The sequence below is a fragment of the Tursiops truncatus genome, chromosome 14 (genome assembly GCF_011762595.2).
Source record: "Tursiops truncatus isolate mTurTru1 chromosome 14, mTurTru1.mat.Y, whole genome shotgun sequence".
NCBI classification, from domain to species: domain Eukaryota; kingdom Metazoa; phylum Chordata; class Mammalia; order Artiodactyla; family Delphinidae; genus Tursiops; species Tursiops truncatus.
This window is the reverse complement of record NC_047047.1, coordinates 68,084,711-68,102,215: the sequence shown is the minus strand read 5'-3', so window position 1 is coordinate 68,102,215 and position 17,505 is coordinate 68,084,711. Positions and strand designations below refer to the sequence as shown.

Here is a 17,505-nt window from a genome sequence, read left to right as displayed (position 1 = left end):
AAAAGCTTTTGGACCCCGAACAATCCATTGCACCCCCTCTCCAACTGTTCATTCAAGGAGGGCAGCAGCCAGATGGGCCGGGTTAGAGACGGTGTTCAACTCCTGCTTTTCAGCCATTTGAAAAGATTCTGTCTTGTCTGGGGCCCCGGTGAACGGAGTGGAGGAAGGGGGCCATTCGCTATTGCCTGTGGAGGTGGCCCCCATTTGCTCTCTTCATTGAAGATGATGCCCCTGGTGCTGGCTTGGTCCCAGGGTGGGAGGTGGAGTGTCTTTCACTGAGATAGGGGACACTGGACGAGGAGCCAGGTGCAGAAAGAGTATGATGAGCTTAGTTTTAGATGTGATGAGTTTGAAGGGCCAGTGAGACATCAGAGCAGAGCGATTCCATAGGCCATGAGATGTACTGATGAATGGTAGTTGAATAAATGTACAAGAGATGTTGACTTGCTAGTGGATTGCCTGCGCTGGCACAGACTTCCTCAGAGTGTACTCCAATGCTGCTGCTCGCTTGACCAGGGCTATCGTCAATTCCACAGCTAGTTTGTTATAAAAATATTTATGTAATCAAATAGTACCGAGAGATTGAGTCCTGCTGCAATTCCCTTTCTCTGGGACAACTGCAGTTAATAGCGTTTTATGCAGAAAGCTCATTTATGTGTGAGTTTATGTATATAGATGAATATTTATAAATGCGATTTACATATAAATGAGATTTAATATTCATATATATATATGAAATCTCACTTATATGTAAATACACAAGTAGATACACACACCACAGGTCCTGTTCTGTAACCTGCTTTTCTTAACTTAGCTCTGAATCATAGACAGCCTCCCATGTCAGTACTTAGAGATCTAAACAATCCTTTTCAATGGCTGCATAGCCTTCTGTTGTGTGAATATGCCATTATTTATTTAAACAGTCCTCAGGTTGATAGACCTTCAGCTTGTTCTCAAAATATTTGCTATTATAAACAGCAATGCAACAAAATACCCACATAATACATTTTTGTGCAACGGTCCAACCGTTTTCTTAGAAGAAGTTTTTAGATGTGGAATGCACATTTTAAGTTTTCATACAGACAGATCTCATGCAGATTTCCTTCTGATGAGATGGTACCAATGTGAACTACTAATGGTGTCTGAGAGCGAGTCCATGCTTTTCTCACTTGCTCTGGGCTTTGTTCTCTTTTATCTGTGCCATTATGATAAGTGAAAAATGTAATTTCATTGTTTTCATTCACATATCTTCGATTATTAATAAAGATGCACATTATTTCATTTGCTTCTTAGCTGTCTATAGTCCCCCTACCCCTGTGGGTTACCTATTCATATCCTTTTCCTATTTTTTGTACTGGAGTGTTTGTCTTTCTCTTAAGATTTATAAGTGCTCTTACGTATCACAGTTATCCTTAGTTAGGGTGAGTTATATGGTGCAAACATGTCATAACTAGTTTTTATTTGTCTTCGTTAAAAGGAGTTTGTGGTATCTTTTGCTGCATCACAGGTTTTCATTGTTATTTTAGTCATATCTACATCAATCTTACGTTTTATAGTTTCTGGCTTTAGGTTATGCTAAGAAAATCGTAACCCATCCAAAATTTATAAAAGTATCTGTGTTTCCTTCTAGCACTTTATACTTTTATTTTTTATGTAAAATGTAAATCTAATGCTGTCACTTCCTTCTTTGCCATATCAGCGAGCCTTCCTGGTGCACTTCCTGATGCACTTCTGTAGCACTTAGTGTGGCCACACTCTTGGCCTAGCCCACCAGACCTTGGATGATCTGGGCTCTGCCTATTCTCCATCCTCATAAGTCAAAAGTATCAACCATCCCCAAAGCACTGCTCTGCTTCTGTTTTTAACGCCCATGCCTGTCTTCTCCCCCACTGTCTGGTGAACTCCTAAGCAACTATCAAGACTCACCTCAAGGGCACTTCCTCTGCGAAGCAGCCTTTTATCCCAGTCAATGTTAAGTGCTTCCTGCCCCTCCTGGGACTGACACAGCTGTTCTCTTAACTCACGTTGAAATTTTTCTTTATGCATTTCTTTCCACTGCAAACTTGCGAGCTCCGGGGCTGGGGGTTGGGGGCGTGCAGCATCTGGCTCTTGGTACAGTACCGTTTAGCAGGTGCTAAGCCTGCCCCTGTGATCTGATTTGCATCTTAGCAAGCTCAATGCGCTAACAGGGCGGAGGCTGGAGACCAATTAGAAGGATCCAGGTAATAGTGATGTCCCCATCCAGGTAGCTGACAAGGACCTGGACTGAGGTGGTGGGTTTGGAGAAAGGAGTTTAAGAAACAGATTTAGTGGGTAGAATGGACAGTGCTTGAGCAGCGTGTTTTGTTTGAAGTGTCTCCTAAATGTTCAACAAACGAGTAAATAAAAATGTTAGCCTATTAGCACCGTCCAGACCTTTTGCTTTTGGTATTATTTGGTGTCTAGAATTACCCCTACTCCTATTCCTTTCCGTGAAGCTGTGTGATGTTGGCTAGTCATCACCTCCAGTCATCATCTGTCGAGTGGAGATAGCCTATCACCTCCAAGGGCAATTGTGAGGTTGTTTCAGTTAAATGCCATGTGATATGAGCCTTCACAGCCCCTAACATAGTAGCACTCAGTAAATGTTAACAGTCTGGCCTCCGCCACCTGCTTACCTTGGGTGATTGGGTCAGTTGCCATCTTCTGACTGACCTAAGGGATTCCTAGAGAGAGAAGCTGAAATCAGCATTTATTATTGCGCTTCCACACAGCACAGGCGTGCCCTGACAGCTGGTCTCCATCTGTCCACAGCTCTCTGCTCGCTCTGTTTGCCCATGCTGCCATTCTTACTGTCGTCCCCAGTCTGTTTTCCTTTTCCTCCAGAGACCCTCCCAGCATTCAGTCCTTTCCAAGCTCTGCTCCTTCCTTTCCTATTCCGTGAGCATTACGTAATTAACCTACTGCATCCTCATGCCGGGATCACAGCAGTCACTGCTCTCCCAGCCTCCATTCAACCTGTGCCTGGTAAGCAAGCAGGAAGACCAGCCCCCGAATCACGGTTATATCCCCTGACCATGCTCAGCGTCCTGCTCTGAATGCTCCAGGGCTTCCCAGGCCCTGCGGATCTCATTCAGAAGCCTGAGCCTCTTGCTCTGCACACCCTGGCTCTCCAAGCTGCTTCCTCATCCCAGCCTAACCTCTCTGCTCCAAGGCCGTCAGTCGGCTTGCCATTCCCAGCCCATCTTTGCTTACTTCTGTCTCTTGTCTTTTTTTCATCCCACAGAATGCCTGCTTTGTTCCTCTGCCCCAGGCTTGCACCAAACACCCTCACAACTGGCACAGAACTCTCTTTTGAGATGCCTTCCTTGCCATTGCTAACAGCCCATTACTGTGGCTAACGCTTTGTGCTCATAAAATGCTTTCCCACTGCTGTCTCATATGATCAATCCTCCTGCTTTCCTTCAACTGGCATTTAATGAGTCCATTCTGCATACCAACCCTGGGAAGGATAAAATAAGGTATAACCTTTGCTCTCTAGGAGCTCCAGTCTAGTAAGAACGAATTCCAACCCACAGTTTCCTTGGCCATAAAACGGGGATGATAATGTTTAATGACCTCACAGGGTCATTGCAAGATTTATATGAAGTTGTGTGTGACACAAAAAGAGCTTAATAGCAATGATGTGGATGGATGGTGCCGATGGCCACTTTACAGCTGGGCAGACGGGCTTGGAGCTGTTAAGGATGTGCCCAGAGTCACACGGCTACAGGGACAAAGCCAAGTTCGGTGCTTGTAGCACGGCCCTACCCCATCGCTCACTCCATCTCCTCCTCAGATCCCCCTTTGCTTCCTTTGTGTCCCACTCACTCTCAATCACTGCTCCCTTAAACAGGTCTCTGAAATACGGACACAATCAGGCTAATGGCATCACTGCCCCAGTCAAGGGGAAGTGGGTCATTTTCATCCCTAGTCCTTTCTTTAAGCCTCCTAAGCGTGCCCACTTGGCCTGCCACTCCAGGTGCTTCCCGCAAGTGCCCGGCTGTCTCACCCATGTGAGTTTGTCTCTAAGAAGCAGTTGATAAGCTCACCGTGGCTCACCCGCCTTCCTGCCCATCTCCCCAAAGTTGGGTTCCATTAGTCATGGCTGTCCATGGGCACTGATGAGGTTTGCTTCTCAGGCTCCAGGAATTCTGGATTGGGGTAAAAATACCCATCTGCCTCAGTGATGGAGGTGAGTCTGGTCCATGAGAAGGCAGCTGGCAGAAGCGGGCACAGGAAGAGGGTCACTGATTGAGCGGAAGCACTAATGGTGTTAAGTCAATGGCAGGTAAAAGCATTGCATTTGGGAGAGAGGCCTGGAAGCACATTTTAAGCCCAAGTTGAAATATCTGGTACCTCTTTAAAGGAGTCATATCACAGAGAAAAAAAGTTTGTGTCCTTCAGAAATCTACTTAAGAGTCGATATAAGGAAGGAGATTGGTTTGTTTCAAAGCCCAGTCCTTTTAGGAAATCTTCCAGAAGGTGGCAGGGTGATGGCAAGACCTACTGAAAAGAAGAGAGAACGTCTTTCACCTTATGTCCATTTTTTTCAAACAATATAGAAGTATTTATGTCATTTTAAATGACCATATTTACTTTTCATTATAAAATTAATATATAGAAAATTTGAAAAATCAGAAGGGGAAATCACCTACAATCCCGTAACAAACCTTGTTGTTTATTTTCATCTGGTCTATTTTTCGAATGCATATTTTCACATGGTTGTAATAGTACTTGACATACCATTTTTGTATACTGGCATGCTGTTCTGTTTGTTTTTTTGTTTTTTTTAATTGTGAAATGTTTTATGGGATACATCCAGAAGAGCACAGAAAATATACGGACAGTTTAAAGAATAATTTAAATTATTTTAACTCCCACCCAGGTAAAAGACTCGAGTACTTGCAGCTCTCAAGACGCTTGTGGCCCTCCCCAAACACAGCCCCCTCTCCCCCAGAGAGAACCACCAATCTGACTTTTCTGAGAACCTTTTCCTTGGCCTTTTCTTCATACTTCTACCACTATGTGCCTGTAATTCACTTTTTCCTGTTTTTGAATGTTATATGAATGGAATCATACCTTACTTACTTTTTGTGTCTTGCTTCTTTCCTTCAATTATTGTTTTCAAGACATTGTATATGGCCGTAGTTAATTCATACTCATTTTCAGTTTACAAGAGTAGTTTTATTTCCCTGCTCTGTTTCTCTCCCAAATCTAGACTTTATCACGTAGCCCAGGTTTGTGATGCCTTCATAGTTGGGAGAACTCATTCCTTTCCCCTGCTTGTGGCTTTCCCCAACCCCTGCCTGAGAATGTAGGTCTCCGTGGGAAGAGCACTTCCCCTTTTTCTGGCCATGGCGCTGGCCCTCTCTGCCATTTGGCTGGCGTTCTAGGAAGCAGCCACTCTGTGGGCCGCTGGAGACCCTTGAGCTGCAGCTGCCGTCCTTCCAAGGGAGTCGATGGAATTATTTCTGGGGCCTGGAGACAGCTGGCGAGAGCATGGAAAGCACAGCAGGGCTGAGGAATCTGCCAGAGGACTGGCCAGAACCGGGAGGGTTCTGGTGGTGGTGGTGACACTACTGGTCACGAAAAGCCAGTGTTCTCTGGCTAAAGCCTCAGTCAGGAATCAGGAAGCCTTGTCAAAGTGTGTGCACACCTTCCTCTGCTTTTCTTCCAGGGCCCTGGAGCAGCTGGGCTCGCGGAAGGGAGATTTAACTCATACTGGTGTTTGCTGGTGCCCAGCCTCTCCGGGTCTCAAATAAGCCTCCTGACCTCAGTGAGTAAGTGGGCACCTGAAAGGAGCTATGTTGCTGCCCAAATGCCAGAAACTGGGCATGCTGGGCTGGGATGCCCACACAGACACACACGTGTGTCAGCGCACGGAGAAGCCTGTTCCGGGTCAGCAACACACACACTCACATGCACGCTCAGCTTTGCCTTCTAACAACTGCCCAATTTCTCTCATAGCTAATCTTGTCGAACAAGTGGCCTGCGGCTCCATTTCTTACCACTCTCTCACAGCTAATCCTTTGGAATTCCGCTTTTGCTCCCTTGAGCACTGATTGTGCTGGCTCGGTAAGCCGCGCCCTGCTGGGCCGGGCCAGGCCAGATGAACCCATGGGATTAAAACCACTTACTTGATTTTAGCCCGTTAAGGACTCACCCCTGTTGGATTTGTATACACTTTCCCGGAAGCCAGGCCCACCTCTTGGACTTTACTTGAAGCAGCTCCCTGGTCCTAGGCTGGTATTTTATACTTTCTCAGGGGCAAGCCCTTCCTTGGTCATCACGTTGACAGACTGCGGTCATCCCCTTTCCTGTTACTGCCTGAAGAGGCTGCCCTGGTGCTTGGCTCTCACCAGTAGTCTTGCCCTTTCCTGTCCAACCTGGTCTAATTCTACCTTCTGTACCATGTGGTAGCAAAGGTGGTGGCAGTATTCCAGATGCATATGCTTCATGGTCTTGTACAGATGGTCCCCAGTTACAGATACCTTGGGCCAGCCTTCACCTGCCACCCATAGCCCTGACCCTGCCCAGCCCCTGGGTTAAAGGAAACAGGGCCCCTGGGATGGTAGAGGCTTCCTGGCTAGCCAGTTAGATGCAGAAACAGTACGTTGCCAGCAGATGAAGGATACAGCGTGTCTCAGGGTGGGTGTAACATCGGCCACAGCCTCTCTAGCCTCTGCCCTCACTGAGCTAGCCACCCCTTGGCCTGACCAGCCGTTCTTCCTGTCCAGGTCCCTGGCCTCCAGGTCCCCACCGGTCCTTGGAGAGCCCCAGATGAGAGACGGAGGACCTGCCCTTTTACCTCCCCCAGTTCCTCTTCCCACGGCTGAGTTCTACTTCCAGAATCCCTCAAAACTTTTTGCACAAAACTCCCAGGTGCGTGCCAGCCCTCCTGGACACTGATACTGGCCTGGGTTGGAGAGGAATCCAGGAAAAGTCCCGGATTTCTGGGTGGGTGATGGGGACAGTGCAGTTGGTTTGGGGCCAGGTGAATGGTGCTGCCTGTAGGACATCCCAGTGGAGTGGTCCAGTGGGCGTTTGGATAATATTAAAACTCCCCCACTCCTTCGTTCTTAGCATAGTGGAGTTTCCCAGATTCCTTCTTACCTTGGCAAGCAGAAAGCTAGGTGGTGAAGAAATCAGTCATAGAGCAGGTGAAGTGTGACTATGGGATGTGGGAAGAGGTAGTCACGGGGTGGGAGCAGCTGTGGTCTTGTCCTTTTGTTTTTCTTACTTGTCACCTAATTGTTATTAGTCATTAATTCATACAGATTGACTAGGGGAGAAGTTACCTCCAGGAGGGGAATGTGGGTTGGGATGAAGGAGGTGCTGACTCTTGAACACGGTAATGACAATGTTGAGTTCCCAGGTGTTTGTGTCATTATTCTTTGTACCTTACACGTAGGTCATAAATGTTATTTAAAATCTACTCAAGAGTTCATAAAGCCAATTAAGAATTAGTTATAAAATCACACTGTGCTTTAGCATTAGTTAAGAACTGTTTAGTGCTTTACTATTTAGAAAGCAATTTACTTTAAAAAAATAAATTTATTAACTTAAACACTTAGCTATTTCCCACTCGCCTCACACTTCTCTTTTTTTTGGTTTTTGTGTTCTGCTGAACCTTTAATTTATTCTCATTTTCAACTCCAAGAGAACCCCTTTCCGGAATCGTTCCAGGGTGCTCTAAGCGCAAACAAGCACCCCTCTGCCATTGTTCTGTCTCTCTTCCCTGTGTGCTGATCAGAAGAAGAAAAACAGCTGCATGGTTTTGTTTTCTTTTCCAAACCCGTGACATATATTGCCCTTTGATCCTTTAGCAAATGTTATCTGCTTGGAGCAAGGGACAAGACATGCCATTCATTTAGCGTTTCCCCTGTGACCTGAGCGGCTTCACCTCCCCTCCAGCTTCTACTCCGGGTTGCCATTAGGGTCGGCTTAAATGCCACAGACCCTTCATGTCACGGCGCAGTGTGTAGCTCTTGCATATTCCTGGCTATCACAGTGACCAAGTGTGTGTAAAGTCACACATTTTCCTGTGGATTCTACTGAAAGAGGAAATATGAGTCTTAAACCAGTGCCTGTTAAGAGGAAATATACATCTTAAACCAGTAACTGTCAGGTTAGTTTTAAGGTCTTTCTGTGAGAAGAGTCCCTCTGCAGTCTTCTGGCTTGTGTGTCTGTGCCCAGCGTGAAGCCGCCCGGAGTCCGCCCCGCTGAGCTGCCGGCAGGAGGCAGCTGTGCGGGACAGACTGTGCCGCCCTCGTCTCACGCCTCCCTGCCGGTTCGGGGAAGTGTGGAAGGTGATGACAGAAGCAGGCAGCCCCAAACACGGTGTTGGGGTCGGCGGAACGAACACTGTGCACCTTCTAGGAGTGTGGGGCGTGTGCATTTCGTGAATGAGAAGCAGAGCTGCCCGTAGCCTTGACTGTCCACTTGGCAGGACGCACCCCCGGCCCCGCGCATTTCTGCCCTGGAAGCTGCTCAGCAGCGGGAAAAAGGGCAGGAGGGTGGGCGGTGCGGGAAATGTACTGTCATCCAGCAAGACAGTTGTTGGAGGGCAGATCGCAATAATTGCTACTATTTTCAACATGAAGAGGCTTTCTCATGAAAGACTGAGCTCCCAGCTTACACCGCTGTCCCTCCCCATCCGGAAGTCCCTGTTTCCCCCAGCCTGCACATCACCTTAGCTCTGACCCACCACTGGTTTAGGAATATAAGGACCAGGAAATTGGGGGATACGAGCTGGGTACACTTGGATAAATCTTTGCATGTTGGAGATATCCACCATCTTGCTGTGGAAGGTGTCATTCCCTGAATAAATTGTAAAATTCTTAAGATCCTTAATATTTGTAGCATAACACCACCCCATTAGTCCTGGACTGGTTCCCTTTGATTCAAGGTCACTGTTGGTAAAGTCCAGGACTGGAGGGAAAGTCAGAGGGGACTTGAATCTATGCAGCTGTAGAATTCCATTCCTCTGGTTTATTTTTTATAATAGCATTGAACTACCTGGCAGTTTTTCCCCATTTCTTCCTGGGAGGACAGATACGTGGTTTGAATCCTTTTGTTCGAATAAACAGAAGAAGTGGATGATCAAAGTTTTCGGTTAAACAAATGGGAGTGTGGGGATACAGTCAGAAGTCTTTAAAGGAGGTGTATTTATTTTAAGGCCCAGTTGTTACTCAATGATGATTTGATTATAATGTTTATTTCTATCTAATGTGGTATCTTAGTCAGCTTGAGCTGCTATAATAAGAATACCATAAACTGGGTGGCTTAAACAACAGAAGCTCACTCCTCACAGCTCTGAAGGCTGGGAAGTCCAAGATCAATGTGCCAGCCAATTCCGCTCCTGACGGGAACTTGCTTGCTTGCAGACAGTCATCTTCTCTCTGTGTCTTCATATGGCAGAGAGGGAGAGAGAGAGAGAGAGAGATCCTGTGTCTCTTCTTATAAGGGCACTATATGACCCTCATGACCAAAATATCTCCCAAAGAGCCCATCTCCAAATATTATCACATTGGGATTAAGGCTTCAACATATGAATTTGGGGGAGGGGGAGCCTAAACATTCAATCCATAGCATGTAGTAAACCAGTGGGCAGGATATTGGCTCTATCTATACAGTTATGATGTTTGGGGATAAAATCGGTGACTCGAAGAATCATAAATTAGTAAAACTGATCCTGACCTTCTTGACCATGACCATTGACAAGAATGTTCTTTGAATGTGCTGCCCCAACCAGAGCAGAGGGAAAGACAGTCATAGCCGGTGGCGTTTGCACTGCTTAAGCATGTGTTTCAACAACTGTGCTCAAATCCTTTCCCTTTTGGGGGGACTCTCTGAAGAGGTCCAAAGTATCTCCCCACTCACCCACCCCCTCACTCTGTAATGTTCATACATGCATAGTACACTCACAGACAGCAGGCACACTGTGGGGAAACATGTCAGTGGGTCTTTCCTTTCTTTCGTTTAGCAAAGACTAGCAGGGAAAGCTGTAGGAATGAGGTGCTAATGAGGTTGCTGGGGGAGGTGAGAAGCATAATGAATGTCAACCGTCACACAAGTCAACAGCAAGGGGGGACCAGGAGGGATTAGACATCTTGGTGATGTAGACAATCTGGAAATGTAGAAACGTGGGGAAGATACTTGTGTAACAAGACACCCCTCCCATCACCAACCTGCTGGCCTCATCCAGTCACAGTTGTGGTGTCTGGTACCTGGTGAGAGGCACCCAGTGTCCCCTGGACACTTTAGCCACTTAGTAATGCAACTATTTGTGTCTCTCTCGCCCACTAGACTGAGTTTCTTGAGAGCAAGTCCTGTGTGCCTTCAGAGTTGTCTCCAGTGCTTGACACTGAGAAGGAGTGAAGTTATAGAATATTTTCATGCACACAAATGTTCATTTTAAAAAGATATTCTCCAAAAGCACCTTGGGCAGGGAGATATGATATTATCCAACCACACCAGTCCAGGCCTGGAGTGGTAACCCCAAAAGACTGAAGTCCTGCAGGTAGTTATGATGACAACAACCTCCAGTCTGAAGGTAATAGTCTACCAGAGGGTTGGAGGGAGCTGACAGTATTGTGCCTAATCAGACCTAGCAGCCAGGCCACTATTTACACTGAAGCCATTATTTACAGAGTTGGTTTCCAGTGAGGACTCTCTTCCTGGCTGGTAGCTGGCCACCTTCTCACTGTGTTCTCACGTGGCCTTTCTTCTGCGCATAAGCATGGTGCACAGGGGTAAGAGGGGGTAGGGGAGAGAGGGAAAGCTCTCTGTTGTCTCATCTTATGAGCACACTAATCCTATCTGATCGGGGCCCCACCCTTATGACCTCATTTAACCTTAAAAACTTCCTTAGAGGCCCCATCTTCAAATATAGCCACTCTAGAGGTTAGAACTTCAACATATGAATTTTGGGAGGACACAAACATTCAGTTCATAACTGCTCTGAAAACGACTATCTGGGTTTCAATTCCTACTCTGTTACAAACTAGCTGTGTGACCTTGAGGAAGTTCCTTTAACTTTTCTAAGCATCAGCTTCCTCATGGTAAAACTGGGGACAATAATGGTACCTATCTCAGGGTACTGTAAAGATCAAATAAGATGATGTATCTGATGGGCTTAGGGAGGGGCCCATTATACAGTAGGTGTTTACTAATTGTTAAGATCATTAACAGCACCCTCCAAGTTCTGAGAATGAGTTCCCTCTAAGGTAGTCCTGGGAGTCCAGTCCAGCCTGGATTTCCAGGACTAGGTCAGGCTGTGTGAATGGGATCTCCAGACCAGAGAGGTTCCAGGACTCCCCAGTATTGTTGAGGGAGCCCAGCCTTTTCAGAGCCTGGTTAGCCTTCAGGGATTTCCAACAAGGAAGTGGAAAACAACCGGGTGAGTCATGGTGGCAGCCCAAGGGTTCTAGAGAAGGATTCAGTGTTATGGCTGGTGGTAGCAGGTTCTTTTTTCATCTCCTTGCATGGAGAGTGGCAGAGGGAGGGACTGAGCTCACTGGACCTGAATGAAGGGTCACATTGGATTCTTTCTGCCTTCTTTGTAGCTTAAAAAGAACAACAACAACAAAAAAAACACCTTTTTTTATGCGGTACGCGGGCCTCTCACTGTTGTGGCCTCTCCCGTTGCGGAGCACAGGCTCCGGACATGCAGTCTCAGCAGCCATGGCTCACGGGCCCAGCCGCTCCGTGGCATGTGGGATCTTCCCGGACCAGGGCACGAACCCACGTCCCCTGCATCAGCAGGTGGACTCTCAACCACTGCGCCACCAGGGAAGCCCCAAAAAAACCTTCTTGACACAACTTTTCAGATTCTAAAAGGTAATACAAGTTTATTGTATAAAATTTGAAAAATATAGAAAACTATCAAGAACATAAAAATCACCTGAAACTCTTCTACCCAGAGTTAACTTTGGTAACCTTTCCTTTAAGTCACAGACCTGGGTATGAAGCAGATCCTTCCATGCTGGAGTGGTGTGACCTTTAATGGGATACCTGTTCTTTTTTTTTAAAGGTAGACTTTTTTTTTTTTTTTTTTTTTTTTTAGTATTTATTTATTTGGTTGCTCCGGGTCTTAGTTGCAGCAGGCTGGCTCCTTAGTTGAGGCTCGCCAGCTCCTTAGTTGCAGCACTTGGGCTCCTTAGTTGTGGCATGCAAACTCTTAGTTGCCGCATGATGTGGGATCTAGTTCCCTGACTAGGATCAAACCCGGGACCCCTGAATTGGGAGCTCAGAGTCTTATCCACTGAGCCACCAGGGAAGTCCCTACCTGTTATTTTCAAAACCTCTACTTCCTCATCTTAAAACGAGGCTAATACTTCCTGCCTTGTTCCTACTTCTCGGGGCTGCCATGTGAATTAAATTCCAGGCACAGGGTGTTAGCTTACTAAAAGCTGTTTTCTTATTTCTACTGAAGAAAACACCCTTGGCTTATGATTCCAGCATCAAAGCTCAGATAAGAATCCCCCATAAATCATTATCATATCACCCTTTCAGGGTCTCTGCCCTCCAGGTCTGTGCTATGAGCATGTGTTCTGGATTAATAAGCAAATCAATATCCTCATTTACCACACTGACATAATGACTATGCAGCAATTTCCCAGCATAAATATTCCTATTTCTCCTCTTACTTAAAGCTGCTTTAAAAGGTGAGGATTATATATTTGCACAGAGGATTGTGTGTGTCTTACCATCATTTCCCTCTGAGAACTTGCATCTCTCCTTTTGTGGTCACACCTGGCCTTGGCTTTGTAATGAGAGAGAGAGAGAGAGAGACTGCATCTCTGAGGATTTCTGGACTTCCTTTGGCCAGAATGGTTTTGTCCATCACTTAAGAACCAAACTCATTTCCTGATTATTGTGTATTAAATTAAAATTCCAGTTTTCAGATTTTAGGACAAAAGTTCCCCTGAAATATGTCAGCTTCATTCCAGCTTCAGACAATGGACTCATTGCTGTGACTGTACCTGTCCCCCCATCCTTCTGGCCTACCCAGCTCCTCCCCACTGCCTCTGCCCAGGGCCTTCCACCCTAAGGGAGGGACCCCTCGTCCCCAAAGGTCAGAATGATACCTGGCAGGGACCAGATGTTCATGGAGGACAATGTTGCTGTGTAAGGGAACAGCGTTCACTCCCAGCCACCTGTCTTGTTTCCCAACACTGCCCCCAGCAGACCACCCTCTCCTGACAGCAGGAGGACTTGGCAGTTGAGGCTGAATAAGTACTGTAAACTCTCTTGGTGTGGAGATTCCATGCACTCCAATCTGGTCAACTTGACAAAAAAAACAACTGCCTAACCAAGTGTGTCCAGGAGAGCAGGCTAAGCTCTCCAGATAGTTGACTTATTTCCTTACAAGAGCTATTCCTTCAACAGATTGTGAGACCTTTTCATCCTGGGACAAAGGCTTCCTGTACTTTGCCTAGTGGCAGGCAAAATGAAATGACGAGGATGAGAGACAGTATGTCGCTTCCTTTGCTCTGTTCACAGTGATGTGCTGTATTGGAAAAGGGATGAAAGTTGAGCATTATCCTGGACATAGAGTTGCCAAATGTCCTGGGCAACAAATATGGAATTGGCCTACCGCTTGTTGCTTTAAACCATTTGATTGTCAGGGTGCAACAAGTAGATGCAGCCAAAACTGTTCATTTGTGAACAGTTTTGAGTTTCCTATACTGGATGCTGGGGATGAGGACCAGGCAGAAACGATGTTTGCTGCTACGCCTTTGACTTTGAGGACTTAGTCCAGAGGTGGAGATAGACTCCAGTGCCTCATGAAGGTACAGAGGGAGTTGGGGAAGGCTTCTCAGAAGAGGGAACAATTGATTGGATCCTGAAGAATAAGTTTACCATGTAGAAAGGTGGGCTTTATTGAGCCCACAGAGACACTGCAGTGGTGTAGTCTCCCTCCCCCGGTCAGATTGTGTCCTATATTTTCTAAGCCTAAGTAAAAATCATTTCTGTTCAGATACTGAATGGTCAAGATAGTCGCCGAATCAACCTGCATTAAACGTATATATCAATTAGGGGAGAATTGACATCTTTACTATGCTGGGTCTTCCAATCCATGAACATTGTATGTCTCTCCACTTATTTATTTCTTTGGTTTCTTTCATCAGCATTTTGTAGTTTTCAGCATACAAATCCTGTAGATTTTCTTAGATTTCTACCTAAGTATTTCAATTTTTTTGTGTGTCCATTTGTTCATCGCTAGTATATAGAAAAACAGTAGCTTTTTGTATGTTGATCTTGTACCTTGTGACCTTGCTGAACTGACATTTGTTCTAGGAGATTTTTTGTAGATTCTTTGAGATTTTCTGCATAGCCCCCATCACGTCACCTGCAAATAAGAATGGTTTTATTTTTCCCTTTTCAGTCTATATGCCTTTTATTTCATTAGTGCTAGCTAAAACTCCCTTTGTTGAATAACAGTGGTGAGAGTAGACATCCTTGCCTTATTCTCAGTTTAGGGGGAAAGTATTCAGTCTTTCATAAATTCTGATATTAGCTGTAGGTTTTTTGGTGATGTTCTTTAATTTTTTTATTTATTTATTTTTGGCTGTGTTGGGTCTTCATTGCTGTGTGTGGGCTTTCTCTAGTTGCACTGAGCAAGGGTTACTCTTCGTTACAGTGCACAGGCTTTGCATTTCAGTGGCTTTTCTTGTTGGGGAGCACGGGCTCTAGGTGCACAGGCTTCAGTAGTTGCAGCACGTGGCATGTGGGATCTTCCTGGACCGGAGATCGAACCCATATCCCCTGCATTGGCAGGCGGATTCTTAAGCACTGCACCACCAGGGAAGTCCCTGGTGATGTTCTTTATCAACTTGAGGAAGTTAACTTCTTTTCCTACTTTCCTGAGAGTTTTTTATCATGAATGGGTGTTGAATTTTGTCCAGTGCTTTTTCTGCATCAATTTGTATGATTATGTGATTTTTTTCTTCTTTAGCCTGTTAATATGGTGGATTACATTGATTGATTTTCAAATATTGAGCAAGCTTTGCATCCCTGGAAGTAATTCCATTTGCATAGTGGGATTCTTTCATTCTTTTACATATTGCTGAATTCTGTTTGCTGATATTTCGTTAGAAATTTTTGTACCTACGTTTATGAGGGATATTACTTTATAGTTTGTTTGTTTGTTTTTTTTTCTATACTCTCTTTCTCTATCTTTGGTATCAGGGCAGTACTGACTTCATAAACTGACTTGGGAAGATTTCCTTCTCTATTTTCTGGAAGAGATCGGGGTTAATTCCTCTTTAAGTGTATGGTAGAGTTCTATGGCTTTTGAAAAGTTGATTCTGGGGATGCAGTCTGGACCAAATAAAGCTGAACCTTGCGGGGGGGGCTTGAGCGTATCAGATGAGCTTGTCAATGGGCAGCCAGCTGTGGCGCTCCAGTGAGGTCGTGGACTTCTTGAGACAGACATAGGAGGGTGAACTGAATCAGAATCCATCTGAAGCATGACAGGAATTAAGCAGCTGTGAGGCTTGGAGAATCTGGCTCTCTGAGACACGTCCCAGGAGCCTCTGACATCTTCAGGACCATACGGTATAGTGGGGACACTGGTCCTACAAGACGTCTGGGTTTGACTTGGCTACTTAGTAGCCATAAATTCCTTATTAGCAATTTCAGTTTTCTCGTCTGTAAAATGCCACTTCTTGGGTTGTTTTAGGAATAAAATGAGACAAGAGATATGAAAATGCTTTAGAACCACCACAACTTCTTGAGAAGGTGAAAATTGATGTTTCTTTGGGCCCCAGCTTCACCCTGACTGCTGTGGTGTCATATTCCCAATGAGTCCTGCTGGGAGGTCAGTGGGAGGCTTGTGGCCCCAGCTGGCTATAGGACCAGTGTCCTCGGGCTGTGGGGAAACTTCCTCCCCATCCCTGCTCATGTCCTCTGCCCATGGAGTTTGGGCTCTCACAGGAAAGGGTGGGACCTTGGTGACAGTGAAAAGGAATTTGGACCTTGACCAGTGCCCCCTCTCCCCTTTCACAGGAACATGCTTGCCAATTCAGCCAGTGTGCGGATTCTCATCAAGGGAGGCAAGGTTGTGAACGATGACTGCACCCACGAGGCTGATGTCTACATTGAGAATGGCATCATCCAGCAGGTGGGCCGTGAGCTCATGATCCCCGGAGGGGCCAAGGTGATTGATGCCACTGGGAAACTGGTGATCCCTGGAGGCATCGACACCAGCACCCACTTCCACCAGACCTTCATGAACGCCACATGCGTGGACGACTTCTACCACGGGACCAAGGTAATGCTTCTGTTTGGGGAAAGTGCCTCCCTCGGTGGTTTCCTCTGTTTCTGGGGCTGCTCTGGACTAGATCCACATGAACAGGGTGCTCCTGCTGTATCGCTCAAAGGAGAAGGGTGCTCTTGAAGGGGCCACTGTGGCAACTAAAATAGGAAATTTCAGGCTAAATGTCATAGATTTCTAAGATTATGGAAAAGGAGGCATTTAAGCCTATTTTGCTGATCGCATCACTTACTGAGGCACCCAGGCCAGGAACTGATTTTATTTTTATATTTTTATGTCATGTAGTACAGACCTAGAGGAAGAGGAGAATAGCTGGAGTTTCTTATTGTGCATGCGTGGGGCAGGAGGTGTATGTGTGGCGGGGGTAGGTCTGAGGGACTGCTTTATGTATGATAAGCTAAATTAATTTCCCCAAAATTGTGAAAAATAGATATGCCTATTCTAGATGATTTTAATGGTAGAATTATGAAACAGACATAGTTAACTATCTTTTATTATCTTTCCTAGCTCGTTCTTTTTAAAAACAGCTTGAAAGATACTGGTGGTAGGCCCTCTTTTCAGAGTGAATTATCATGGACAATATTTAAGAATTACTGAGCTGGGCCTGAGCTACTTTATGTCCCTAAATGCAAAATACAAAAATTCAGACCTGTGAAACAAATGAATCAGGAGGAAATTATGTTTCGCCAAAAGAGTCACAAGTAGGTTCTTTCACCCTTTCTCTGTGCTCCAGAATTCTGTCATTGCTGTCATCCCTGTGTGCTGTAATTATCTGTAATACGCAGGCCTCTCCCTGGACACCAGACTATGGGCTCCTTAAGGGCAAGACCTGACTGTATTCTTCTGCTTTCCCAGAGCCTGGCCTTGACCTGGAATGAGAGTAGCTGGCCAGCAATTGTTTGTTGACTGAATAAGTGATTGATACTTATCCATGCGGTCTCTACATCCAGCTGTGCATCAGATTCATCTTGGAAGACTTTTTTCAAATGCAGAGTTGAATCAGCATCTTGAGGGTCAGAAGTCCCTGGCCCTGGCAGCAGCCCTCTGTACTGTCTGATTTATAAAGGACTTGGCCTCTAATGCCCCCTGGGTGAAAGGAGTCCACCAGTGGCAGCAGTCCTATGTCCTACTTTGGCCCACTGCCTCAAATCCCCATTGGCCCTGTACCTTAAAATCTCACCTCTGTTCTACTTGGGGTTCTC

At 45.8% G+C, this 17,505-nt stretch overlaps 1 protein-coding gene across 1 annotated transcript in view; it reads left to right on the top strand.

Moving 5' to 3' along the window:
• Nucleotides 1-17,505, top strand: part of DPYSL5 (dihydropyrimidinase like 5) — an 89,347-nt gene that overhangs the window by 23,270 nt on the left and 48,572 nt on the right. Inside the window, exon 2 of the mRNA XM_019943364.3 lies at nt 16,036-16,300. Coding sequence (XP_019798923.1) covers nt 16,040-16,300 — 261 coding nt within the window. The 5' untranslated portion in view covers nt 16,036-16,039. The remainder of the gene's footprint in view (nt 1-16,035; nt 16,301-17,505) is intronic.